At 45.3% G+C, this 27,248-nt stretch overlaps 1 protein-coding gene across 2 annotated transcripts in view; it reads left to right on the plus strand.

Annotated features, from left to right (window-relative positions):
- The window catches only part of PKNOX2 (PBX/knotted 1 homeobox 2), a 91,448-nt gene that overhangs the window by 40,163 nt on the left and 24,037 nt on the right, over positions 1-27,248 (plus strand). Inside the window, exons 2-5 of one of the 2 annotated variants that reach the window (XM_075116051.1) lie at positions 14,234-14,385; positions 14,716-14,800; positions 23,262-23,370; positions 25,559-25,677. In XM_075116051.1, coding sequence (XP_074972152.1) covers positions 25,564-25,677 — 114 coding nt within the window. In that variant the 5' untranslated portion in view covers positions 14,234-14,385; positions 14,716-14,800; positions 23,262-23,370; positions 25,559-25,563. The remainder of the gene's footprint in view (positions 1-14,233; positions 14,386-14,715; positions 14,801-23,261; positions 23,371-25,558; positions 25,678-27,248) is intronic. The other variant, XM_075116050.1, reaches the window with a different exon arrangement.

The following is a 27,248-nucleotide window of genomic DNA, read 5'->3' on the forward strand; positions in this document are numbered from 1 at the left end:
ATACAGTCAACCCCCCCCCAAATCAAATGTTGCCTCTTCTAGAGATGAAAAACCATCTTTTTTCCCAGGTTTTCCCCCCACTATTAAGGGAAATCAGTGCGTTGGAAATGGTTCTGGGTGGTGGAAGGGGCTTCCTGCACCCTAGTTTTATCCTGTTGGGATATAATAGAGAAAAGCTGTGGAAATAGAGAAATAACTGGCAAAAAAAAAAAGGGTTCAGAGAGTCTACAATAACAAAAATCCCTGTTTCTCTTCTCTTCCCGTGTAGCTAGAAGAGGCCGTGGTAGCAAACATTTGGTTCAGATTACTTTTTGGTGATTACAGCTTGTCAGAAAATAGTGTTTGCATCCTGGAGGAAATATTATATTTTAGCTTTGTTTTCATTCTGAGAAGTCAAAATATTGATTTTTAAATATATATATATAATTTTTTTCACGGTAAAATTCCAAAAGCGTTTTCTGTTTGGACACATGGAAGCAAAAAACTATCGGCTCCGTCTGCAGACGTGAAATGTTTTGACATTTTAAAATGTTAGTTTCCAATTGACATTTCAACTTAAAATAGCGTTAAAATGGCACCATGTGAAGCTGTTGATTCAAACCAAAAATTAAATTTCATTGAGGCATTTCAAAACTTAATGTTTTTCTCTGTTCTGGACTAGCGCTTTGGAAAAAAAGAGCATTTATTGCTGAAGAAATCAAATATTTCCCCCCAGTTTTGGTATTAAGTAGTCCTGACCCAGTTTTCTGCAGGATGGTGGTCACCATGCTGAATCCTCTCCAGCTGCCCGCGTCGGTGGAGATGAGACAGCAAAGAAGGGTTGGGGTTTTTCTTCCATTTAACTGCAATATTGGATAAATCACTGCATATTCCTCAAAAAAAACCCCACCCAAAAATCCCCATATAAGCCACATCAACTGTAAAAAAAAAACCCAAACTTGTATTTATTCCCGCATTTGTTGATGGCCAATGGCTTTGGAGGTGGGATGCGCCCATTCAGCATGGAGCAGCTGTGCAGGAGATCAGCCAATAGTGTCTCGACGGAGAGCCGAAAAGCTGCAGCGTCCCTCAAAATTGCTTTTACTCTTCTTTATCCCGGTCAATGCAGCTCCTGTTCCATGGTAAATAAAAATGGGGCCAACATCAAGCACCCATAAACCAGCCACGTCCGGCACAGGAGGCCATACAGCAAGTTGATTGTGCGGTGTGTCAACTTGCGTCAGTTCCCAAATAATTAATTGGCTCAATTTCTCATTTGATTTTAGTTTGTTTTTTTTTTTTTTGATAAGTGGTGATTTTGGGCAGCTTTTGGGCATCTCGGAGGTTCCTTGGGGGAAAAAAGCCATCGGGAGGCAGATAGGGAGGCATTTCCGCGTCGGGGTGATTTGGATGTTTTCTCTGGTGCTGATGGGGCAAGGTGTTCCTTCTTCACTCATCGTGGGTGGAAGTGGTGGGGAAGGGTCTTCTCATGGGTTGACGTGGTTTTGCTCAGAAAAACGGTGTTTCTGAATTCCCAAAAGGTGATGAGCGCCTGCAGCCGGAGAAGTTGGAAGAAGGTTGTGCTACTTCTCATGGTTCTTCTTCCATTATCCCAACAAAGACAGACAGAAAAGCCCTCTTTTAGGGTTTGGGTCCTCCAGTGGTGCCAGTCAACTTCTCTTGAGCGGGAATCCTCACTTTTTTTCCCTCAGAAAAGCTCATTTCTACCCTCCAACTTCTTCTAGATCACTCTTCTTGGAAGAGACCTTGTGGCCTCTTTCCACAAGTTAGAACTAAGAAATTATTTAATAAGGAGGTGATTTAAGCTTTGGGAAAATTCCTGTATGAAAAATAGCCATTTTCACTGGGTCACTCAGTTACTCTGTAGAAAGATTTTCACGAGTTTGACCAGAATTGATGGCCAAGCCTACAACTGCAGAGCGCTCTTTCCAGCCCAAATTGCCAAACGAAGTTATAAATAGTCGGTTTCTCGGGATTTCTTGTAACATTTGAAGTCACTTTATAGTGGCATTTGACTGTTATGGCACTCTTTGGGCAGCTGGCTCGAGTCCTGCTTCTATGGAGGGTAGTCGTCGGCACAGGGTTGGCTCTTCTCTGAAGGGTCAACGTGCTACTTGTTGCTGTTATAGTCGTCGGCACAGGGTTGGCTCTTTGAAAGGTCAACGTGTTACTCGTTGCTGTTGTTTAATAACTGTTCAGATAAATCCCTGTCAGTAAATGGTTCATAACCATGGTTTACTGGGGAAGGAAAACATCCATTTTCAAGGTTTTTCTAGAACGTGCCTTTTTCTTGCTTGGAATTTGACTAAAAGTAGGGCAATTCTCAACTTACATGAAAACAAAACTACTGAAAAACAATGATCTGGGAAGATCCTAATGTTGAAGTTCTGGACTTGAACTTTACAGCTTCCATTAATTTTCTTTGAATATTAATAACTAACAAGCACAGCTCAACACTAATTGACAGGTCAACAATGGGGGTTAACACCAGACCCAACACTCCACAGGGTAAACATCATGCCCACGCTCACTCTCAAGCTGCCAGATTTCGTTTTGATGGAAAAAAATCCTGAAAACGTGCACCTTTACCTGAGAAATGTTGGGTTTCCTGGAACTGCATTTTCCATGGAAGACCTCTGTGCTTTTTTTTGATGCGTGCCGAGCGCAGACATTGCTGATAACACCTTGTATGAGGTGCGCGGAGCACATGCAGCTCAACCCTATCACAGCCTTACTGCAGGCTGTTAATAGTTTAACAACTCCATTTAAACTCTGCCTAAAAGCTCCCGGTGTGCCAAGCGTTCCTGTATAGAAATTATTAAGAAAAGTTGTTTTTAATGGAATTCCAGAGTGGTGCTGGGGCACATTTGCAACCCACGCCATGCCCTGCGTAATCACGGTTCTGCAAATATTCACGTGCATGTTCATGTGCAATGTAATATTGGTGAATTTGGGGGGGATGGGCTCCCTCTTTCTGTGAGGATCGAAGTGTTGCTGGAAAAATAAATGCTTTCAGGAGCTCGTTACAAGCAGCATTTCTTGCTGAGCCAACCCAAAGCTTGAGGTTTTGCATGGGCAACCAAAAGCGGACTGAGGTTTGCAGGGATGAATATTTGCAGGCAGTCGTTTTGGAGTAACTCAGGTAAGGGGAAGGCCCCGAATTTTAGAAATCCATTCCTATAACAAGCAAATGTTTTTCCAGCCTTCTCCTACCTCTGGGGAAACTCCCAAGTTCGGGGAAAGGCTTACGGATGGTGAAAAAATCTCTGCTCCTGGAATATTTATGCCCCAGAGATGGGAACTTAGAATTTATATTTATTTTTACTGCTGACACACGCCAAGGGGGGATCCCATCATTTGATCTCAAGCAGTCCCTTCCTGCCAGACATGGGAAAAACAACTTTTTATTTCATTTTCTTCCCTCCATCACTTCGCTGTGATTTTTCTTTATCTCCCGTCGGTCCCCAGATATCGAGAGTCAAGTCGGGACATTAATATTGATGTGGACCTCAGTTATTAGGAGCTTCATTTCCAGGCGTGCCAGCAGCATATAAATACTATTACTGGGTAATTAGTGAGCATCAAGCTGAGTTTGGCTTGAGCAGGGCTTGGTGTCCTACTTTCGGGGATTTTTTTTTCTCCTTTGCACTGAGTTGTTGGGGTTTTGCCCTGAGTAGGAGATGGAGAAATAGAAATCCCAGCTCGGGAGCACCTGGATGCTCAATGAAACAGAAAGAATCAAAACAGAGAGGAAAAACTGGAAGAAAAAAGGTCTTTCACGGTTTCTTCGTTTTGAAAACCTCCTGTATTTGAAATGCAAAATCACTTCGGACTTTCTTACTTATTTTTCACTGGGTTTTTTTGGTTGCTTCTATCCCTTCTTGTCGTGGCGGGGTTTTTGGTTTGCAGTTTCTCTTCCCATGCCCACTTTAATTTTGCTCCTCCGATCCTGTTAAAGTCTTGAAAAGCTTCAGTGTTACCGACAGGCAAGTGCTAGCTGGGTTGGATGCACCTGAAAAGGGGTGCTCCTTGTGTTTTCTCAGTCTCCAGCCCTTTTCTGGTTGGAGAAAACCCTTTTATTTTATCCACTCCCCCATTCCCTTCTCCCCAGTAAATACAAGAAGGGTTTTTCCATCCAGACAGAGACCAGGAGACATCCCAGGCTTGTGGCTCTGTCACAAGATCCTTCCCTTTATCCCATCGCGGGGCTTCGATTGAAATGCCTTGTGAATAATTTAGGGGCATTTTGCATCTTTCATATCTCTGAACTTCCACTAAAAGTGGCTTTGAGATGTTGCTGCTGGCAAAATAGCATCTGAAGGTGAAACCACCCCCCCCCCAATTTTCCATGAGCTAAAAGGGATGTGGATGGGGAGCAGGACTATGCCAGGGAAGCCTGTTTTAATTGCAGCTCGGTCGCTGGGTTCCTCTCACCATGGGGGTGTTTTGGGTCAAAATCATCCCATTTTCAGGCCTCTTCATCGCTCGAGGCTTTTAATAGGTTTGCTGGGAGGAGGCACAGCCTCGTTAGTGGCGCACTAATGGGACCGTGTCCGCATCCCCCTTCTTTCGGATGCTCACAGAGAGCTTTTCCTTTCGGGGGCTGGCTGCATCCCGGGGCTGCGCGGGCAGCAACATGTGGGCTTTGGCAGGGGCATCTGCGTCAAGCTGCTGGAAAAGATTTTAAATTTCTGAATAATTTCTTTTCCACGAAACAAATGAATCTTTGGAAAGGCCTTTCCTCGCAGCTGCTAAGCCATTTAATTTATCTGAGTCATTTACAATTTGTGATGGGACTGTTAATAGCCTGATACGGGGATCAACATCGCTTAGACGTGGGGGTTGGTTTCTTTTTTCTTTTTCTTTTTTTTTTTTTTTTTTTTCTTTTTTCCCCGTTTGGGTTTTAATTTCTTTCTGGATTTGCCCCCAGAGGCACAAAGCTGTGTTTGGAAAACGTCAGCTCCGTCTCCCCAGCCCCTTTGTCATGCCGGGGCAGCTCGGGCTGAAAGCACAAACCGCAGCCCACCCATGGGGACGTGCCGCCCTGCTACTACTTAACTGCTTCAAAGTACCTGTCTGTGATATGAAACATGCCGTAAAATGAATATATTCCAGATGTCCCTGCAAATCCCCCTCAGCTTCGCCATCCACCTGAAGGCGGCCAACGCGGTAAGGCTCCTTGGTCCCGGCCGCCTTGCTTGCTGCCCAAAGGAGCGGGATGGCAGCTCATCTGGGGTTGTAATTTGGGAGGGTGGCCATCACTGGAGCAGGGTGATGCCCCCAGGTCCTGCCCAGTGTGGTGTGGGGTAAGGGATGCAGCCAGGGAAGTCCCAGGGGGTGATCGCCCTCTTTGGGACTGGGGAAGGGGCAGTTTCCAACCTTGGGTTTTTGGGGGAATCTTCATCCTCATGGCTGGAGGGTTCACTCTCCTTGGAAGGTCTCCACACATAGATTTGGGATCTGCATCCCTGGAGTTTGGGGAATTCCCATTCTCAGGGTTGTGAGGGTCCTTGGGAGTTTGGAGAACCATATCCTCAGGGCTGGGGGGACCCCTGTACTTGGGGTTAGGAAGATCTCCACCATCCTTGAGGTTTGGCGGTCTCCATCCTTGGGTTTTGGAGATCTCCACCTTTGCATTTGGGGGATCCCCATTCTTGAGGTTGGGGGAATTCCCATCCATGGAGTTAGGAGGATCTCCATTGGTTTTGTGGAGCTCCATCCTTGAGGCTTGGGCATCTTCACCTTCAGATTTGGTGGGGTCTCCATCTTTGCGTTATGGGGATCTTCCTTCTTGGGTTTGGGGGTGGAATCTTCATCCTTGGGGTTGGCAGATCTCCATCCTTGGGGATGGGGGATCTCCATCCTTGAAGGTTCTCCATTCCGAGGGTTGAGGCAACTCCACCCATGGAGGATCTCTGTCCTCCATCCTGCATGAAGCCAGGACCCACAACCTCCTCCATATGACAACACCCACCTTGCATAGGAGCCGTGGAGGGGCCAGCCAGGCTTGTGCCCTTGGATGATGGCAGTTTTGGGACGGCAGGAACCTGCTCCATGAGCAGAGCAGATTCTTACCTTCTGGCCAGCTCAGCTACAACAACCTTAATTTATTTAGAAGCTCAACCAAAAACACATAGTGGGGTTGTGTGCGTGGTGTTGAATGGGGTGTTTCCAGGAGACACAGGCAACAGTTTCTCAGGTACGCTCCATATTAGGTCCTGGCTGGCTGGGATGACCATAGAAAAGCTGGAATAATGGCAGTATAGAAGGCGATGAAGTAGGTACAAAACCTAAAATTACTATTCATTGCTAATACGTTGTATGGCACCAATTAATTTTTAAACAGGCTCACTGGGGACCTCATTGCTAAAACATGATGTTTTCTCCTCCGGCACCATAACTGTTAACTGAAAACAAAGCAGAAGAAAGCCAGAAAGGATGAGGAACCGCAATGTCCGTCAGACGGCATCCGAGCCGCCTGCTCGGAGGGGAATTCTCCGATGTCCAAATCCTGCTGCTGTGCCTGGGGGGGGACACGCTCTGTTACACCCTCTGAAGGGATTTTTTTTGGGGTGGGGAGTCAAATCCAGCTTCCCCGGAGTGCAGAAATGTCGTCTGAGCTGCGAGCACGCTGGGAGCAAAGGGAGAAGCTATTTTTGGCTCTGCTCTCACCTGTCTCACTTTACCCGAGCGTGGCTTTCCTGAATATTTTTAGCCGTGTTTTATTACCGGTCTTGCAAGCCCCAAACCGGGGGCGATTATTACCATTGCACTCCCTCACTCGTAAGTTATTTAATTCAGTCTTTGGGAGTGCTAAGAACAGACTTTCCTGAATGTTTTCATTGTCGCTGACATCTAGATCAACACCCGAATACATTTATTGGACGTTTTGTATCACGCGATATATGGAGTGTTGATCCTAGAATGGCCAGGGCTGGAAATGCTTTATCTTCCATTTATGTCTAATTATTCTTTAATTATTTGGATGCTTTTCTTGCCACCAGCTTGAGTCCACCTATTAATTCCAGCCTTTTAAGTTTCATCTTCTCCAAATGAAGGGGCATTTAGCAAGTTTCTGCAAAGCTATTTAAAAAAAATGTCACGTTCAGTGGTTTGATTTCTACCCCCCTGTTTACCTTTGTATTTTAGAATTAGGAAATTTGGTGGCTTGGGGCAAATCTCCGGGGCTGATGGCTGACCAGGATCTGGCCTGAACCAGGCTGAGTGTAAAAAATTACAATTGCACCACTGCAAGGATATTTTTTTGCTGTTGGGGAGAGGCTTTGCCATGTCCCGGTAGCAACCCTGGGGTCACGGAGGGTTGCGACGGAGGGGAGCACGCGCGCCCCCAGACGGGGCGATTTCTGTTTCCATATGGAAAAGGGATGTGGCATCTGGTTTCACTCCCAGCAGCTGGCAGCTTGAAGCCTGTGTTTTGCATGGTGTGGAGTAAAGAGAAAATAAAGTGTTGAATTGTTTGGCATTATCAAGGATTTCTGCTCCCCAGGACTCCTGCATAAAGAGATGGAAATTTTAGCTGCTGGAGCCAAGAAACACACAGAAGTATATGAATTTATTACATTTTATCTCATTCCCCTGCAAACAGCACTGCAAATGTCAAAAGATCATCTATTGTTTCATCGTTTAGAAAGAATTTTTGTTTTCTAGTTGTAATTTCTTTGATGCATGGCTATGGGGAAGGAAGAGAAATTGGAGCAGGAGATGGCAGGGCTGCGGCAGGTTGAACGTGCAGGTTTGTCTGGCCACGGAGCTACATGCATTTAAATTTCTCACATCCTGGGTTTTTAATTTAACAAATGTAATTAAGGCTGGGGTAGGTACTCGGATTATTCATTTACTCCAGATGGAAAATATTAAATTGAATGCAAATTCTGTAATCAGACATGAAGTTGAGGATGTTGGACGTGATGGGGAAGTGTCAGCACATTAATCGGACCGCTTTCCCTAAACAGCACCCAAATCTAAGAGCCAGGGATTATTTGAATAATTGAGGTGGCATTTGATAAGATATCTGATTGCTGATATGTCCTTAAGACGGAGCCCTAATTGTAATTCTCCATCAAGAAGGATTAATCTGCGTAACAGGGTGCGCTGGGAATAGTGTGGTATCAGGCTGCCTCCCTTGAATTTTGGGCTTTTATCGGGGGCTGCCATGCCCAGGGAAGGTGCCAAAGTGATTTATCGCTTCTCTTCTTACTTTATACATGAGCCAGGTAGTTGTCAGGTAGCACAGCTCGGCCCCGGGGATCCAGGCATTTAAGGCTGCTCAAATCCCAACAGCATTGCCATGGCCTTGGACCATGGGTCTGTATTTTGGAGGTACCTCCCGTTGTTGGAGGAGGATGCATCATTGCATTTTGATGCAGCGTCCATACTGAGGATCGCCTTTGTATCCCTCCTTGGTGTCTTCAGGACACAATTAAACTCCTTTTTCCCTGTAAAACAGAGGCGAACTGTCCTGACTCCATCAGAAAACCTTACTGGAGGGCCATTACTCCATCCACAACAGTGGTCATCTGATGGGACCCAGCCTTGATGCTCTTGGAAGGCTGTTAGGGGTTGATGGACATTGACTCCCAACTCAACATTGGCTGGGGTAAAAAGTGTAGTTTCTACTTGATCTGGCAGAAGACACTTGGTCGTAATCATAGACAGCTTTTCTTGCATTTCCAAAGCAGTTTTGTGTTCCCGTAGGAGAAATAACATTTCTGTAGAGCCCTTTTCACTGCCAGCACCGTTTGTTCTTCTTGAAACCAGGCATGACAGGGTGGGGAGATGGGGGTGGACTTTGCTTCTTGATTCCCACACACTGGGTGATATTAGGAGGGATTTAAAGTGATGAAAATGCCATTTAAAAAAAAATTCTATGTTGAAGATCTAGACTTGTAAACAAATAATCGTCATGGTCTTACTTTCTCACCTCCTCTTTCGAGCAGCAGCTGAAAAAAGAAAAGGGAAAAAGAGATGAAAGAGGCCAAAGGGATAAACCTTGAAAGATTTTTTTTTGAGAGCATGAATATCTTGAAACAAAATGTAAATGTAATATGAAAAAAAGGTGTGTTGGGGAGAAAATATTCATGAGCCCTACTGCAATCATTGGGTTGCCCAGCAGTGAAGAGGACCAATTGTATTTCTCCTCTCTCTAAAGTAAAGCCAAATGCAGAGATTTCTTATTTCTTCCTTTTTTTCCTACCATCCCGCCTGTGGCTATGGGCTAATAGCCACTTCTGCTAAATGGGTGCATTAATCCTCTCGGGGATGTGGTTGTAGCCAAGCTCTGAGCAGTGCATTTGGAACCAGAAAGACGAGATTTCCCCTCAAAAAAAAAAACCTGACTTAAATCACTTGAGATAAGTTGGGCATCATCTTAAGGTTGCAAATTGCTTGTTTGCTCTTCCAGCTGGAGCTGTTAATTCAGGACAATTAACGCGCCATTTAAAACGAAGTCGAAGCATATGGAGGCGGTCCTGGGGAAAAGAGCCTGTTTGGGCTGGAGAGCCCCGGCATTCACAAAATCAGATGGATAACTCCAGTCTGTCTTTCTTTTGAGATCCGGGCAGGCATTGTGGGGAATGACATGAATACCGGGGAGTTTATCCAAAAAAACCTCTGGTGAACACTAAGTTGAGTGACCCTCAAAGCAAGAGCCAACTGGGTCTTCAGACCCAACTAGAAATAAAGTGCTGATCTTCATCACTGGGATGAATTCACTGTTGAGTGAGTGCTGTCGCCATGCCATCCATCCTTAAAATATTCTTGATGAAGAAATAATGAATCCTAAAGTGAATCCTGAAATGAGGCCTACTTTTTTTTCACAAGCCCCCTTTGCAGTGCCACGAAATGCCGCTCTGGCTGCATCCTTTAAGCCTTTTTGCAGCATCCTTTCGGATACCTGCCATCTATTTTCTCAGGTTGCCTTTTTCCTTTGATGCAGGTGAAGAACGAAAGCCTAAATCTAGAAATGAACCCCAAAATATACCAGCTGTGGGTGAGCTCAACCTGCTTAAAATGTTTCTGGGCCAAGGAGCAAAGAAGTGAGCTCCTTGCTCGGACATAAAGCTCTCTGTTAGACTTTTGTGGGATGCTGTGACAAATACTGCAACAGTGGATGATGGTGCATTTGTGCAACCCAGTGGATGGTTGCTCCTTCCTTCCATCCTCGCATCCGTGCATCCATGTGCCCTCGCATCTGCGCATCAATGCATCTGTTCATCTGCGAATCCTTGCGTCCACGCACCCATAATTTTTGGTCATGTACCTCTGACTGTAATTGCACACAAATTTTACTAAAAGCATCCAAGAGTTTGTTTTTCATGTGAAAAAACCACCACAAATCCAAATATTTTCCCTTGAGCCTTTATAGGAATCAGCAGGTTTTCACATCCCCCCCTGAAATGATGGAAAAATGTGCTTTTCTGCCCCAAAGCTGGCACTAGGATTTCAGTTTTGGGGACCCCTAGCCTTGAGCCTCCCGAAACCTGCGTCTGCCTGAGCTGCAAAAGCCAAGCAGGTCATCTTTAAGGGCTTTTTCTACAAACCCTTTCCCGTTATTCCACCATCCGAGGATGGATGGAGGCAGCATCGGCAAATCTGAATAACTAATCAGAGTCCTCATTAACCCCCCGCCGAGATGCTCAAACATTCACTTTGCTGTTTGTGAAGCAGAAAAAAAAAAAAATTCCAACCCCAACCCAACCCACCCTGCATTAAAATTGATGTGTTGTTAATCCCACTGTTCCAGACCTCATGGGTACCAAATTTTCCTCCGTCTCGCCTGAGGCCGAACAGTATGGTGCTGCTTCTGCGGGGCACTTCGACTTTCCATTATTTATCAGTGCGGTGTAGCGAGGCCGCTTTTGTTCCCCGGGCCCAGATGTGCGCACATGTGCACGTCCGGGGGTGGGGGTGTCTGATATTTCCATGCGTGCCCCCTTTGGATAATGCAAATCACCTATAGCGGGCCTCGGAGCGACTCGTCTCTCTCGGACCGTGTTTTGCGGCGAAACAGCTTTGCTTTTGAAGAAATATAGAAATATTGCGTGTGTGTGGGCATGTCTTAAGTCTTTTCACTCTCTCTGAGCAAGGATGGGGTTAGTGCATCGCTATGTTTAACTTGTGGGACTGGGGAGGTAGAAGGGTGAAAATGCCTTATTGCTCTTTGCACCTTTGAGCATCCCTGCCTTGCAGCCCCAGCTTTTTCTTGGAAGTGGGAGATGCTACAGAAATTGCACCGCTGGGAGAAAAAAAAACCATCAAAGCAAAGGTTTTTAGTGCAATAGTCCTCACTGCAGATGGCAGCAGGTGTTGCCAAAGTGCTCGGAGAGTCGCGATCGCCCCCTGGAGCTCCTTAAAGAGTTAAACTGAAATCGGAGCTTTGATTTCTGCCTTTACACAATTTTTCATGTGTACAGGGTTTCTTTGGTCTTCCCCGTGGGGGTAGAGTTTGGGGCCAGTACAGCTTGCAATGGACTCCTGAGAGTAGTGTGGGGTATAAAAATAATTCAGTACAAACCAGCAGCGTTATTAGGGATTTCACCATTCATTGTTTCCACTTATGTCAGAGGAGCTGGCATAAAATTTATTAAAAAATGGTTGTCACTATTACACAGCACCGATGTGATAAGGTTGAAGCATCATGATCTGCTCCCTTTGGAAACAAGGTGACACACTAGGAGAAGCTTTCTTGCTTTAAAATCCTAGACTTTTTGCAAAAATTCTGGATTTTGTTTTGCTAAATGTCAGCTTTATTAGCATTCCCTTACACTTAATTAAATCTTTATTAACAGCAATGCCCTTGGCGTTTTGCAGTCTGGGTACAGGCTGAGGTCCTGGGATGCTGCATTTCCATCTCAGCGGCTGGATGTTTTTCAGGTCGAGTAGATCAGGATTTAGGGCATTTTGGGGGATTGATTAGGGCATTTTGGGGGATTGATGGCTTGTCATTAATGCTGCCTCATTTCTGACCCTCTGGCATACACTCCATGCAACCTTGAGTGCCCAGGACACAACGTTTCTTGCTGGCTTGCATCGCCCACGGTGGAACATCTTGAAGGAGGCATCTCCTCCATTCCCTTTCGCGCTGGGAAGACTTCAAAGTCCTCCGCTAAACTTCAAAGGATGCCTTTAAAAGTCACTAAAAGTGTGTGCTGGCTCAGAAGGACTTACGTCCCTCAGCAAGGGTGTCCCTGGTGCGGTTGGCTCTTGGTGCTCTTCGTGATGGGGACGAAAATGGCATCTTTTGTGCAGCAGCTGCACAAGTCCATATTTTTGTCCTACATGCATACAGCATCCAAGACCTCTGCCCTGATCACCTCCAAGGATGAAAATCAGTCTACCAGATCTCTTCTAGCACTGACAGAGCTTTACTTATCTGCTCCTTTTCCTCCGCTCCTCATGTTTTGTTCATATGGTGAGCCCAGATGAGAAAAGTCTGTCCCATGAGATGGAAAAAAGTCTTTACAAGGATGAAGGATTGCTGCAAAACACGAGCTTTTTCATCACGCTGTCAGGACAAATCCACCACAAATCAAGGCCTGGGTCCTTCTCCTGCGTATTTGGAGTCAGCCTGTGCATGCTTTTCCAAGGCATGACCCCATAGGTTGGGATTTTTTTAATATTCCTGATCATAAATATCCATAAGGATATTTCAGCTGCTGTTGTGGTGGAAGAGTTTTGGACTCAAGCCCCTTCTGAGCATTTAGCATAACCCAGATTAGGTCTCTAAACCTCTCAGCAGGGCCTACACTTCCCTGGGAAGTCAAGGGGCATCTTGACCTTTCACTCCTTTCACCAAGTTTTCCATGTTTGGGGGTTTCTGCCCTTTTTTGCCCTGAAGTCACCCCATTGCTTCCATATCTCTCCTTGGCTGATGGCCTCGGTGACATTCAGGTTTCCAGAAACGGCACTTCCTATGCGAGCTTCTGCATACACCTCTGTCCTTTGGAACCATGCTCCTGGCCATGATGATGGATACTGTCCGTGAGGGCCCGAAAACGGGAGCGTTGTTATTGCAAGGGGTTTGGGATGGAAATAGAACCAGGGGAGATGGTTCTCATGGGTCTCCCATATGGCGTCACCACATGAGGCATAGGTGACATATAGCAGAGGCGCGTCCCTCAGGTGTGTCTTGGAGACCTGAGGAGCTCTCTGCAGGTGGCGTGCATCGCGGTAGGTATATCAGATGTATATTGGGTATCTGAGGAGCTCTCCAGAGGTGATGTGTATCTAGAGGTGCATGTATCAGATGTACATTTGAATCTGAGCAGTTCAGCAGATCAAGGGGTGTATATATATATACATACACTAGACATATACCAGCAATCTGAGGAGCTCTGTACCAGGTTATATATATCAAGGTAGATCTATCGGATGTATATTGAAGATACGAGGTGCTCTCTAGAGGTGATGTGTATCATGCTAGATGTATCAGATACATCATGGAGATTTGAGGAGCTCCAGTCGGGTGACATGTATCAAAGATGTATATGGCAGATGTACATTGGTGAGGAGCTGTCTGGAGGTGATTTATGTCAAGGTAGATATATCAGATGAATACTGAAGATACGAGGAGCTCAAGAGAGATTATGGGTATCAAGGGACATATATCAGACATATAGTGGAGATCTGAGGAGCTCTCTACCAGGTGATAGATATCAAGGTGGAGGTATCAGATGTATTGGAGATCTCAGGTGATGTATATACGCTAACATAGAGGCGATATCTGGAGGTGATGTGTATCAAGGGACATTTATCAGACCTATATTGGAGATCTGAGGGGCTCACTAGGGGTGATGTTTATTCAGAGATCTGGGTATTTTTATCTCTTCTATTTATTTTTTTGCAGTCAAACACAAAACACCCCCGTGGCTGTGCTGATCCTTGCTCAACTCATCTTCATTTGTCCACTGGATATGCTTAGATGGGTCTAGAAATCCCAGCCTCAGCCTCTGTAAAGGCCAGATCCTTGGTAGATGCAGCACCATCTCTAACATCTCCGTGGGCTTTTTCTTATTAAATAACAGCTGGGAGCTCCCCTGTTTTTGAGTTAATGGCTCTTCCCTAGTTTGCGCCCGCCGAGCCCGAGTGTAAAAGCACATTTACACTCAATCGAAGATTATAATTAACCAGGCGGATGGTGGTGGCTGGTGCGAAACAGGGGCATGGCCAACGGCAATGCCATTTCACTGCTTTTTCCCTTTTTTCCCCTTTTCAGACCCAGATTGTACCACTAACCCTCAGTGAGATCCCGTGCCAGGAATTCGCCGCCCTCCAGGAGCCAAAAAGGACAAGACGGGACTGTGTTGCCCTTCATCCTCTGCGGACAGACCAGCAACGAGCACGCCTTTGTTTTCTGGACACATCTTGGTTCGACCTCTAAAAAGCTGATTCATTTTTTTTTCCTTTCTTGGCAATGTTCAAACCTGCCTGGGCAAAACCTGGGAGGTCTGGTCTAGCTCAGCCATCAGCCCTGTTTTCAGAATATCCAAGGGGATATTCCCACCAAAGTTTTCCTTGATTCCTTCTATTTTCCCCACTGTCCTGCAAGAAAAGTGCATTAAGGGTGGCCTTGCCCACTGTGGCTTCACTGACACTGCTGAAAGCTAGTGCAGGAAGCTTCATCCTCTGCTTAATATTTCGTCTTCTCGTTTCATCATTTCCTCTCAACATTCAAATATTTCATCCTTGCTTTCCCAGGTTGTGATCCCTACCCAGAAAATCCTGTTTTCGGGGCAGCGGTAGGATTCTTGGAGGGCAGCAGCTCCCTGAGCACCCCCAAACGGTAAGGCTGCTTCGCGTTTTATTAATTAGACAATTATATTTATTAATCGAGTGGGATGTATCAAGTTGTGACCTCAGCGGGGCTTTATGTGGAGGAATTCTTGCGCTTTTCCAGTCTACCCAAGTTATATCACCTCTTCCCTAAATGCAGTGACCATTTAGGGTAGGAATTATTCTTTTTTGATGCGTTTTTTCTTCATTTTTTAGAAATCAGGCTGTGCAAAGAATCTTGCTTCAAAGCTCAAGTGTTGAAAACATGTTGTTATGAGCCCTACAAGCCATGGCCAGCCTGGAGGAAAACACAGATATATTTTTATAAAAATACCCTGAAATATGGGCTGCTATCACTGCAAAATTTTGGCACAGCAGTAGGATGTGGAGAAATGGTCACCAGCTAAAAATAACTGAAACGCGGAGCTTAAAATAAGAGGTACATGAAACCAAGGGTCTCACAGTCCTTTAGTCAACCCCGATCGCTAAAATTAGGGCTTGACAGAGTGACAAATATGCTTGATCTGTGCCAAAACCGTAGGCAGCTGGCAGGTGACAAAAAAAAACCAAACCCCATTGGCGGCAACTTTCCTCCTAAAGGAGCAAAGAGCAATCTTGGGTCACTGAAAATGGAGGAGCTGCCTTCAATTTGTGCAAGTAACCTGAAAAAGTGCCAGCTTTCTTCCTAAACTGGTGATACTTAGGGTGGGGGCATCTCATGGGAAAACCCAAAAGCTACTTTTTTGTTCTTCCATCCCAAAGTGAAGCTTCACTTGGTCCATGGTGGAGCAGAGCATCTTTTCTTTGAGTCTTGCCTCCTCTGAAAGTGCTTTTTAATAAACAGCAGCCAATAATGGCAGGATTATTTCCCCCAGGCTGCCCTTTCAGCCCTGATTCTCACTGGTGACCTTCCTTCGGCCAAAAAAACCCCATGATTAAGGATGTGATGAAGCTGCTGAATTTCTTATTAGTCTGGTTTTGCCCCATTTCTAATAAAGGTACAGGTTGGATTCACTTTGAAATTACTTCTCTGGATGGTTTGTGGGAGCTTGGGGTCACCACAAGGACCCCATTTTGGGGAGATCCTCCCTGCCTTGATGCCCTCTTCCCAGTCAGTAGTTTGACGTGAGCTGCCTGGCACTTGCATGGAAGGGCTGGCTGCCCTGCGATGGAGGAAACTGAGCTTGTGGAGGACACAAGCACAACCTGGCCTGGGAAGCATCTCCAGCAAGAAGACCAAACCCAACTTATTCAGCGAATTGTGCCAACAAGGTCCAGACACCTTCCACTAAAGGCGCAGAAGGATGTGATGATGGGTGCCCACCTAATTACCTTCTGGAACAGAAGGCTGGCATTGTTCTAAGTGTAATGATAGAAATTATCTATCCTGAAGACATCTTCTGAGAAGTAACTTGGTTCCCCTTGGCCTTTTCCACCTCATATGTGGGTCCCCCCATTTTGCAGGCACAAAACCATTTCAGCTTACCTCCTCCTGAAGCCTGTATGTTCACAGAGATGCAGCTCCAAGGCCAGGTCATGCCTTTTGTCACTGTGCAAAAAAAGCTGCAAGAAAATTTGGCATATCTGCCTCATGCTGTAAACGCTTTGTAGTCCGTTTTTGTCCCCGATTTCCTCATTGTGTTGAGTTCAGACGAGGCTGAGCATATCTTAGGGTCTACCATTCAGAGTAAATGAAGAAGACGGTGTAATTAAGCATAGTTAAAGGAGTTTGAAACCATTTGTGTGTCCCTAGCTAGCTGGAGCTTGTATGAATCACCACGTCATGTCTCCAACCACTCTTTTGTCACTGACGCTGGAAAAATGGCAAAAAAAAAAATTGCTTCCAAATGGGTAAATGAAAGATGTTTAAATTGAGGCAATTAATCTAGCAGCTCACATTGCAATCTTTGGTGTCTTGGCGCAGGGCTCGGGTGGGAACAGCTCTCTGCCGCTACCGGGAAGCCTGGCATGCCTCAAGGAAAACCTTAGTTTTGTCTTCTGGTTTGTAGAGTCATTTCTCACTGGGAATTCTGCATTTTAAAAGGGAATTCACTAGGGAGGTAAGACCAGGAGGAGCTGGAGAGCTGCAAGAGAGGGATGTGAAGCGGAAACTTGGCGAGTTGGGAGCTCTGATTTATCTGCCATATGGGAAAGAGGAAAACAGCCGGCTCCAAAGGGATTTCTTTCCCTCTCCCAATGGGAAAATTTGCAAGCGTGTTAGCAGGATATAGCAAGAAACGAGGCAGATTTAGGGGAGGAGAGCGTTTTATTAGGTGCGCTGCGGCATTGCTCTGTTTTTGGGGCTTTCCCATGGGTGGGGAAATCTTTGCACGCTCCCGTGCGCGTCTCGCCCATGTTTCTGCAGTTGGGTTAGGTCTGCTGTTATTAGCCCAACTTCTGCAAGCCCAGCAAAAAGCAGGTTTCCATTGGCGTTTACATGGTGCAATTACTCCTGCAGGTGTTGGGAGAGGAGCCTGAAGCCTGTGGGCTTTGATTTGCAAAATAAATACCCCCAAAAGGCATTATTAAAGGCTGCATTGCTGCTCATGTGGTGGGCTGCAGCGACGGTTGCAAAAAGTCACTGCATAGTTGGTGGTGGGATCTTTGTTGGAACACATCTACATCGCGGTTGCGGGTGGGTTTTGCACCAGCGTTGCTCTGATTGGCACCTTGCAATACTTGTGCTGGCTGAGAATGTGGTGAAGGACTGCAGTTGTCAGTCTGGGATGGAAAAATGCAGCTGACGGTCACATTTTGCTGAGCAAGACTGTTCTTGAGCATGTTCCTTCTCAGCTGCCCATCCTTGAAGCAACAGCTCTGACATCAACTTTGCTGGTGGGACAGGAGACATGCAAAATCCACAAATCTCCCATTTTTCCTGCACCTCCTTCATCTCAGACTCATCCTTAAGCCTATTCTTCTGGCCCATCTCTCCAAAATTCATCGCATTTTTTCACCGTCCTCTTCTTTATCCTCTAAGAAGCAACTCTGACCCTGGCCAAGACCGTGGAGATGGGACCCTCCAGGGCTGGCGTGGGATTGAGATTTGGTGTTTGCGTGATGGAAATGTGGGTGCTCGGCGATTCCTCTCTCATGGGATTAGCAGGCTGCAATGGAAAACGAAGTCTGCAAGGCAAGGTTTGAAAGCATGGGGCAAGATTTTGCAGAAATTATTCACAGTTAATTGCTTGCAGCGAAGAACTGTTGGAAAATTAATCCACTCCTTATTTTTTCCAAGCACTCTTGAGGCAATCAGACTTTTCCTGGACAATTTGGTTCTGGCAAGAGGAAGTTTGCACATTTTTTGGGTTCCTCAGCTACATTTCACTTCAAAGCTTTTTGATTTGCCCTCCGAAAAAAAAAAATCACAATTTGCTCTTTTGGGAACTTCTGCTGGGCCGGGGGCTGGATGGGCCAAAATGCAAGTATTTTTAGGTTACTTTGAAGAAGCTTTTTTGATGGTTTCCCTGTGCTAGTTTGTTTTGGAAGGTGCTTTAATGGTCTGGTCTCCCTCTATAAAAACACTTTAAAATGTACGTAGGTATCTCAGCTTTCCACTTAAAAAAAAGAACAAAGTTGTTTAATGCTGCCGTTCAAGGTACATTAACCTTGTCTACTAAAGCTCTGACTGGCTCTTGCAGGTTTTATTCTCATGTTTATGTTGCAGAGATATCCCTGGAGCCTTTTAGGGATGGGGATCTTTGGAGAGGAGAGAAATACTTAGCGGTAATTGTTGTTCTCATCGGAAATTCACTGTAGCAGCTCCCCCCTTTCTGTGGAGCTGGAGTTGGGAGAAGGATTTGCAACTATTAAATAAATAAATGCAAATATCAAGTGAATAAAATGCTGTTTTCCCCTTCATGCAGGGGAGGTGTCCCATCAATGACAAACCAAATGGGTGCTTAGCAAGAGTTTTTTCCCACTCTCGGGTTTTGCCTGATGCGGCATTTCCCTCTCCCTTTTACCCCAGCGCTTACGCATTGACCAAGAGCTTTTTTAGGTGAAAAACAGAAAAGGGGTTTGCTCTGATCCAGGGTTTATCCTGCAGAAATAGCGAATCTCCATCTGCTTTAACCTGTGGTTGTAGCAGGGCTTGGTTCATCCTTTTTTACTGGAAAATAACTCGATAACCGGGTGCTGGGAAGGGTACAAAGGCCAGCATTTAGGGAACCAGCATCTTGGCCAAGAGCAAAGGATGCTCCCAGTGCAAAAACTCTCCTGGATTTGGTGAGAGGAAATTTGGCTACGAAATATTCCTAAAAAAATTAAAAATACCTGGTGGCGCGGAGGTATTTCTTGCACAAACACTCCTGACACCCTCAGATGAGGCATCGCACGAGCCCACTCGGAAGCAACCTTTTAACGTGAGGAATGACCAAGAATGGCTGATGTCCTGAAAAATGGGATTCTTCTCCGTTTTCAACCATTTAATAGCATTCCATTTATTTTTAATGAGCTCAGGGTGGCGTAAGGGGCTTCCCTTAATAGCTTGTGAAAACCTGGTGTTTATCTTTCAGGGTAACGGGGGAATTTTGTTAAAAACAAGCAAAAAGAGTGAAGGTTGGCGGGTAGAAATGAGACATTCAAGAGCAAGAGGGTCACTCTGCATTCACTTTATGGCCAATGAAGAGTCGGCATCACCCGCCGAGGGTGAACCTGTCCTCGCTGGTGGTTCAGAGCGAGATATATCGTCCTCTGGAGGTGCCTCTCCCTTCCCCCTCAGCTATATTTCTTCATTTTAACTTAGATATATGCACATAATGAATGCATATATCATAAACTCCAGCATGCAGAAGTCCTCTGCGAAGATGGTGGCATGAAAAACTTGCAGCCCGCTGCAGAAGGGAGCATGACTGACACGGTGTCATTGCAAGCCTTAAAGAAAAAAAAATTTTAAAAATACCCTTTAGAAAAGGCAATCTTCCCTTAATACATAAAAATATCTTTCCATGTCTGGAAAAACATCCTTAACTGTCTCTAATAATTTTGAAACTTTGGGTAGAGAAGAGGAAATGCCCGAAAAGCTGATTTTCTGTTTTCTCACGTTGAATCCTCCGTCATCAATTGCATGTTTCGCTGCAGAGCAGAAGCTGCTGAGTGAGCTAGGAAAAAACAGCCCCCATTTTCCCATTGATTTAGAAACAGAAGTTGCACCTTGCAAAGCTAATATTAACGTTATCCACTGAAAACGCTAACGTCAAGTCCCAACAATGTGATTTTTTTTTGTTTGTTTTTTGCATTCAGCCCTACTTCTAATATGGTTTTATGGCTGTTTTACTAATGACGGAGGCTGTATTCACCTGGGGGGTGGTGGACGACTGTCTGCAATACTTTGATTTTTTAAATGTTTTAAGGCACCAGTGACCACACTGAACCTCCCCCCCCCCAACTTCTCAACTTAGTCTTTAATTATTTTTATTTGAAAGAGGAGGTAATATATTGCTGGCAAAAAAAGCAGCCTATAAATCTGAGACTCTTTCAGGTAGACGCAAGCCCTTCGGGAAATACATTTTCAACTTAATGGCAATATTTCAGCGATAGCTGAAATAATTTTATTTCGTAAGGAAATTTAGGATACTTTGATTTCAGGTCGCTGCCAAAACCTAAAGTACCGCCGCTTCCGGAAATGAAAGAGCCTTTATGGGTTTTATTGCTCACCATTTCTTTCCTCTGTGCAAACGCCCTGGGAGTTGGCTGCAATTCCTGCCCTCCTCAACCCCCAGCCCCCCAGAATTCATTCTTTGCCCAAGATTTGATCATTGCCTTGAGCTGATCTGCAAGGGGTTGGCAGGGGTTTGGCCCCTTTCGTCATCCGGATGCCGATGGTCAAGAGCTCACGTGGCTAAATTGATTTCAGAGGTGGGAGAAAAAAAAAAAAAAGGATTAATGTATAAAATAGCAGCTTTTGACCCTTCCCTGTGTTTGGCTGCCAATAAATCCGTGGGGCTGACAGCTTTGCACCATTAGCCCAAGATTCATGGCCAGGGGCTCCCGTGTGAAACACCCTTCCGGCTTTTCTCGCGGGCACCAGGCGCTTCCCTGGATATTTACGGTGCCCGAGTGCATTTGTTTCCCCCAAGATAAATTTACCACTATCAGCAACAGCTGTCTCTCATTTTTATCCTTTTCTTTTTACACTTGGCTGTAAGTCCTATTCTCTGAACAAATCAACGCCCATAAAGCCTTAACGAATGGCTTGATTTTAGCAAGTTAGATGATATTCGGCAATTAAACCGGGCTCTGGACTGCCACCTTCTGGGAATATATTTGGCCGAAAAGCTCGCACCCCACAATAAATGGCCACGCACTAGAGATAGGTTCACTCCTGGCATGAACAATAGATGCCAAGCAGGGTTTTTTTCCCCAAATAGTAACCTCTTATTTTTTTTAGCTTCCCACCGAGGTGTCTAGACCGTCACGGTGCTGAATTCTGCTTTTCTCCAGCTGCAGCTATTTCTGGTGGGGAGATTTCCCCGTGGCGTTAGCCCTTGAGGATGTGCCTGCAGCTGTGAGCCAAGTTTTGACATTGGACAGTGAAGATTTTAAGCTGGGAGTTCACTCAGGAGTGGATAATTTTGCCTCCTGCTATTTTGCTGTTGGGGGAAAAGGATGAAAAGCATTGTTTTAATCCCATAAAGGCAATATCCTTCTCACTGCAAGAGGTCTGTGTCATGCAAGGAGCCCAGTCTGCCTTCCCAGTGCACAGGATTTTGGGTGTGCTCTCTTAATACTCAATTCATGGATTGTCCATACTAGTGCAAAGTAAAAAAAAAAATTAATTCATTAATGAAAAATAGTAGGAGTGGTTGACACTCATCCTGTGCAGAGAGCACTTGGCTTTCCCTGGGGGCTCAGTGCATTTATTCTCTTGGTGCTTGTAAAGCCCAAAGCCTTACAGAGAAGACCAGAATATTGTGAATCTTCCCCCAGAAAACTGTGGAGATCAATCTGAAGACCCCAAATGTGCCTCAGTTTTTACTGAGCTCATTGGTATCCCTGTTCCTCTGCCTTGTGTGAGAGGGTTTCTTCCTCATGTCACCATTTCATGGCAAAAGCAACACTGATGTCATTGTTTGGTAGATCCCTTCACTATACCAGAGGACTGTGTGTAACTTCTTGCATTTCCTCTTCCCACGGGACGGTGCGGCAGATTCTTTCTGGATGAGAAGCCAACAGGGAAGCCAACGCAACGACGGGCATTGCAACTGGGCGAACCCTTCGAGAGATGTCACCTTCTCACCTTCTTACGAAAATGAGTAATTGCAGGGAGAAATGCACTTTTGGAGGCTCCAGGGAGATTTTACCAGGTGGCTTCATTAGTTTGCTGAATCCAGAGCTGAAACCGAGAGGACCCAGGGCAGGGCTTTTTGAGGATTTAAGCAAGATTTAAGCCTTTCCTTCTGAAGCAACCAGGCAGCTGCAGTGAAATAATAGGACAGGAGGCACTTTGGGGCAAAGCTGATTTTTGGTTACACCCTGACACCAGGTCTACCAACGCATCCAGCCAAGAGCCCGAGAGCTTCAAGGGAACAAATTTGTCCCTTCCTGGGGTCCCTCTTCTTTCTCCATCACCTTGGGACCTGAGGATACCAAAAAAGAGTGTGTTCCCCCCTCAAATAAGTATGCATTTACAGAAAGCAGAGCAACTTCAAGAGAGGTTGAGGGCAGCAGACTGCCTCCCAGCTTCAAGGACGTCTGTACGGGACGTGCAAAATGGGGGCTTGCTCCCCGGTTCAAATCAAGCAAGGGTTTGAACTCTCTGTCTTCAATTCTGCGCATTTAATCGCCACAGGGTCGGTCAGCTCAACATAGGAGTCAGCTGGTTGGTCAATGCAACGTAAGAGTCAACTGGTCAGTCAGCTCAACATTGGCTGCTCAATGTCCTTTCTGGATCGAGCAGGCAATGCCTGTGGATGTGACTCCACGGTGGCCAAAGGCAAAGAGACACATCCTGTGGGGTTTTTTTTGGTGAATAGTTTCAGAAAATGGAAGGTTTTGCATGTCTGTCTTTCCTTCCTGCTTCCAAAAAGGAGGAATAACTGGAAAGGGGACGGAAATCCCCATTGAAGTGCTGTGGTTGTAGGCATAAAGGGTGGAAAGAAAATGCCCTGAGTGCACCAAGGCTCACAAGGGGGAAATATACTGAGGTTCACTGATGGCAGCCATCGTTTCCAAGAGCTCTGCCCTTGCCTGGCTGCTCCCCAGGGACGATCTCCTTGCCAGCAGCCTTCTTTGCTTTGCTGCTGATGCATTCCTTATCCAAAAATCACAAATCTCAAATAATCACCCAATTATGATAAGGGTCCTGAAATCATCTTGGGCTTCTTCCGGGGACAGACCGGGTGGTGGAGCTGGGGTACTCATGCGAGGAACGTCACCTCTCCTCTCTGTCCCCTTTTTCTTCCCCTCTCCGTGGGACTGTTTGAGGGGGAAGATGTCCCTTAATGCAGCGGCATTTGTCCTGCCCACAGATTCTCGATGTGACTCCCACCCAGGATGCACCATGTCTCCCCGGCATCGGCTCTGACGATGATGGCCACCCAGACGGTGCCCCCTCCTCCCTACCAAGACACCCCACAGGTGAGTGTCTCCTAGCACCCATGGGCTCCTCCAGACCCCTTGTGACCCCCAACTCCTGCATTAATTATGGTGCCTTCCTAAACAATGACCATTGCAAAGTATTCTACCCTAACACGTTCGTTGAAGAGACTGGCAAAAATTCAACTCCCTCTTGACACAACCTCCAGGATTGACAGGTTTTTGGTCAAAGTATGGGGGTTTTTTTCCCCCTTTCTGGCTTATTTTGGGGTCACGGGGTCTTGTTGGAAAGCCAACATGGTGGCGTGTTTGCAGCCAGCGGGTTAATAAACTGGAAAGTTGAAACATCTGACTAAACCAGGATGGGTTTAGCCATAGGAATGGCCTTTTCATTTATTTTTATGGAATTTTCTGGCAACCTGTGGCAGGGGGAAAAAAAGACTTCATCTCCAATGTTGCTCCAAGGGGTCGAATAGCTTTTCCAAGCTTCGTTATGGAGTTATTATAAGAAAAGGAGTTTGTCCAAGAGAAACGCTACTGGAGCACCCCAATGGGCTGGACATGGGGGTTGAGGTTGGACTTCAGAGATGGTCTGGCGCCTTGTAGCCCATCCTGAGACTTTTTGGAGGGCAAATCCACATCATGTTTCCACTTTACTGGCTTCAGTGATCAAATGGGAATGATCTGGCTTGAGTGCTGAACCGGCTTTATGTTCAAAGCAGCTTTTTGCGGGGGTTCATTTTGAGTTTTTCCCCCATTTGCTGCATATCTCAGCTGCAAAAGCAGAAAAATCTCCCCTCCCAGGGAAAAAAAACCAAATCAAGCCTGTTCTCTACAAGCTAAAATAAATAAATTGAGTTTTACACCCCCCTGAAGCCACCCAGGTCTCCTTTCCGCTCGTCTCCTTCAGTGGGAAAAGGTCACTTCTTGCAAACGACACCTTGGTGGGGTTTTTATGGCTCCTCCAACTTCTGTGTCATCATTTGCTCGCTTCGCTCCTCCGCTCTGAGAGGTTTTTTCTGTTTTTTCTTTCCCAATTTCTTTTTTTTCCCCCCGTGTCGAAATATGCTGCCTTTCTTGCTTATGCAGCGGGGAGCTGCGACACTGTTTTTACTCCTAATGGGCAATTTAAGGGATGTCTAAAATAGTCGAGATTTTCTGCAGTGCCCTACAGCGATGTCCCTGCTACCTTCCCCATCCCATATCTGCCCCCCCCCATTTTAATCCGTGGAATTTTGGGGACCCTCAGGAGCATCGTTGATCAAAACCCTCCTGTTTTTCCCTATCGAGAGGGTTGCTGAAGCGATTTTCCTTCAGTTTAGTGGGCTTGGAGGAGAAGCTGCAGCCGAGAGTTGCCTTTTTTTGCCTCAACGCTGCAACTGCTGCGAGCTGAAAATTTGGGATTTCTAAGGATTGGTAAAGGAAATCGCACAAATTTCCTCTCTCCAAAGACCGGGAAGAGATGGGGACGGTCAGCAATAAATAAAAAACAATCAATTATTAGAGCTACAACCATCTCCTGACTGTCAAGGGGACTGTTTTGGGGAGAAAAGGGCTAAAAAAGGGGTTTGCATTAATATTTTACTGCAGAGGCTGTGTGAGCAATCACCCTCACTGTCAGCAATGTGCAAAACTGAAGCAGAAATGATGGGAAAAGCTGCCTTTCAGAGGAAAAATAGTTGCTTTAATAATCACCTGGTTCTGCTAAAGGGGTATAATACAGAGCACTGTTTATACCGAGCGTGATTGTGGAAATTAGGAAGTCAGGATAAAAATCCATAGGTTTTCCGTAATAAATTAAAACAAAAAGCCGAGGGAAAGTCTTCAGCTGTTTATTATCAAAGTTAGGGAAAAAATGGTGTTTTAAAAATAGGCGTTTTCAGCACCAAAAGCAATGAAAGCAGCTTTGCACCCCCGAAAAAGGGCTTTTTCAAGTGATTCCGCCAGGGATGAGAGTGGAAAATTAAAAAATATTAAATTATTTATTTGCTTAGTATGTAAATATATTATTAAAAATTATTAAAAATTGGGTGTAGATGATGTTTTTTCAGCATTTTTAACACAGAAAGAGATAAAAGCAGCTTTGCCCGCCAAAAAAGTGCTTTTTAGGTGGCTCCATCAGGGACAAAAATGGAAAATTAGAAAAATACAAAATTTTTTAATTATGAAAAGATTTTTTTAAAAAGCCACGCCTCAGCTTCAAAACTGGGTGATGTTGATTTTTCACTAGGATCAATGAAACCCCCCGCAACTCCTGGCGTCCTCAGCACGTTTTTGGGCTCAGAACCACTGTTTTCAGCACATGTGATGGCGGTAGAGAAATTTCCCTGTGAAATACTAAGGAATAAGGTAAATATGGCTGATTTAGGAGAATTTCTTGCCCTGAAGACCTTCACCATGGCTGTTCTCTAGAGTCAGCGTATTTGGCCATAGTCTTCAAAGCAATAAAACCCCTAAAGCAAGGGGGATTATCGCACTTAAACCTGCGGGGAGCCCCTGCATCGCCCAGCGAGCAGCCACGAACTCCAGCCAAGGGTTTTCTTCCTAAAGAAGAAAAAAAAACCAAAAAATAGAATATAAAAAAGAATATAAACAGCAAATGATGCGCAGTGTTGAGTAAGCGGCACCTCAAAAATCTCTTGTTTTAAACCGGAGCCTTGCAAAAACATCCTTTGGCAATTTTTTTTTGGCATTTAAAACTTTTTTTTTTACTTTTTTTTTTACTTTTTTAAAACTTTTTTTAAACTTTTTAAAAACTTTTTTACTTTTTAAAAACTTTTTTTTAGTTTTTCTTAACCTTTTACCTTTTTAACGTATTTTTCAAATTTTTTAACAATAGTTTTTATATTTTTACATAGTTCTACACAATCATTTTACGTATTTTTAAATCTTTAAAAACTTTGTTAACTTTTTTCACATTTTTTGCATTTACCTTCCCCCCACCCCCTTTTTCTTTCCCCTCCTGTAACTATTTTTGGCCATTAAAAAAAACAAAACCAAACAAACAAAAAAACTGCCTGCTTTTTTTTTGGTCAATGCCTGCAAGTTTTCTACCCAAATCCAGACCATTTCCCCCCCTATTTCCCCATTTTCGCACTCCGAGACGTTCGCGCTCCCAGGCCAGGAACCTGCTGCCCTTTTCCTCCCTTCCCATCCCCACCTACTCCCCAAAAAGCCATTTTTGGTTGCGTTTTCCCCTTCCTTCCTGCCCGGCATCCCCGTCAGGCTGCGAATACGCACATCCGAGCATCCTCTCGTCTCTTTTTACGCCAATTTGGGGTTATTTTTATTTATTTTTTATTATTTTCTTTAGCCCAAGGTGAGGTAATGGCTCTGAAACAGCCGCAGAGGAGGGGATTTTTTGGGGGTAACTGCCCAATTAGTTGCAGTCTGGGCTGGAAAGAGCCAACTTGGTAGGATGCAGAAAAGGGCTGCGGCACCCCCGTACATGAGTGTGACGAGGGGGAAAAAAAAAAGGAAAAAAGGGGGAGGGAAAAAGCCATTCTCCCACCCAAAAAGTAATTTTCAAGGGAGAAAAAAGGGGAAGAAGAGGAAGAGGATGGGGAGATACTCAGTGGCACTGCTGGGGCATCCCCAAACCCCCTTGCATTTTGGTTTTAGATAGAAACTGGGGGAGAAAAAAGCAAAATCCAGACTGCTGGGGTGGGAACCCTGACTTTTTTGCTGATTTATTTAGCACCAGAGAAGGGATGAGGGGTGGAAATCGAACGCTGGGTTGGGAGAGTTAGAAATTAAACAGCGCTGGGTGAATATACAGGTGCCGGAGCCAAACTTTGGTGTTATGAACAATAAAGGAGATTAAAAGAAAAAAAAAAAAAAAGCGCCGTACCGGCAGCAAAAGGTCAGGCAGGAGATATTAAAGTCAAACATTCTGAAAGCAAAAGGGGCCGCGGGTTTGG

This window comes from Phalacrocorax aristotelis, chromosome 22 (assembly GCF_949628215.1).
Source record: "Phalacrocorax aristotelis chromosome 22, bGulAri2.1, whole genome shotgun sequence".
NCBI classification, from domain to species: domain Eukaryota; kingdom Metazoa; phylum Chordata; class Aves; order Suliformes; family Phalacrocoracidae; genus Phalacrocorax; species Phalacrocorax aristotelis.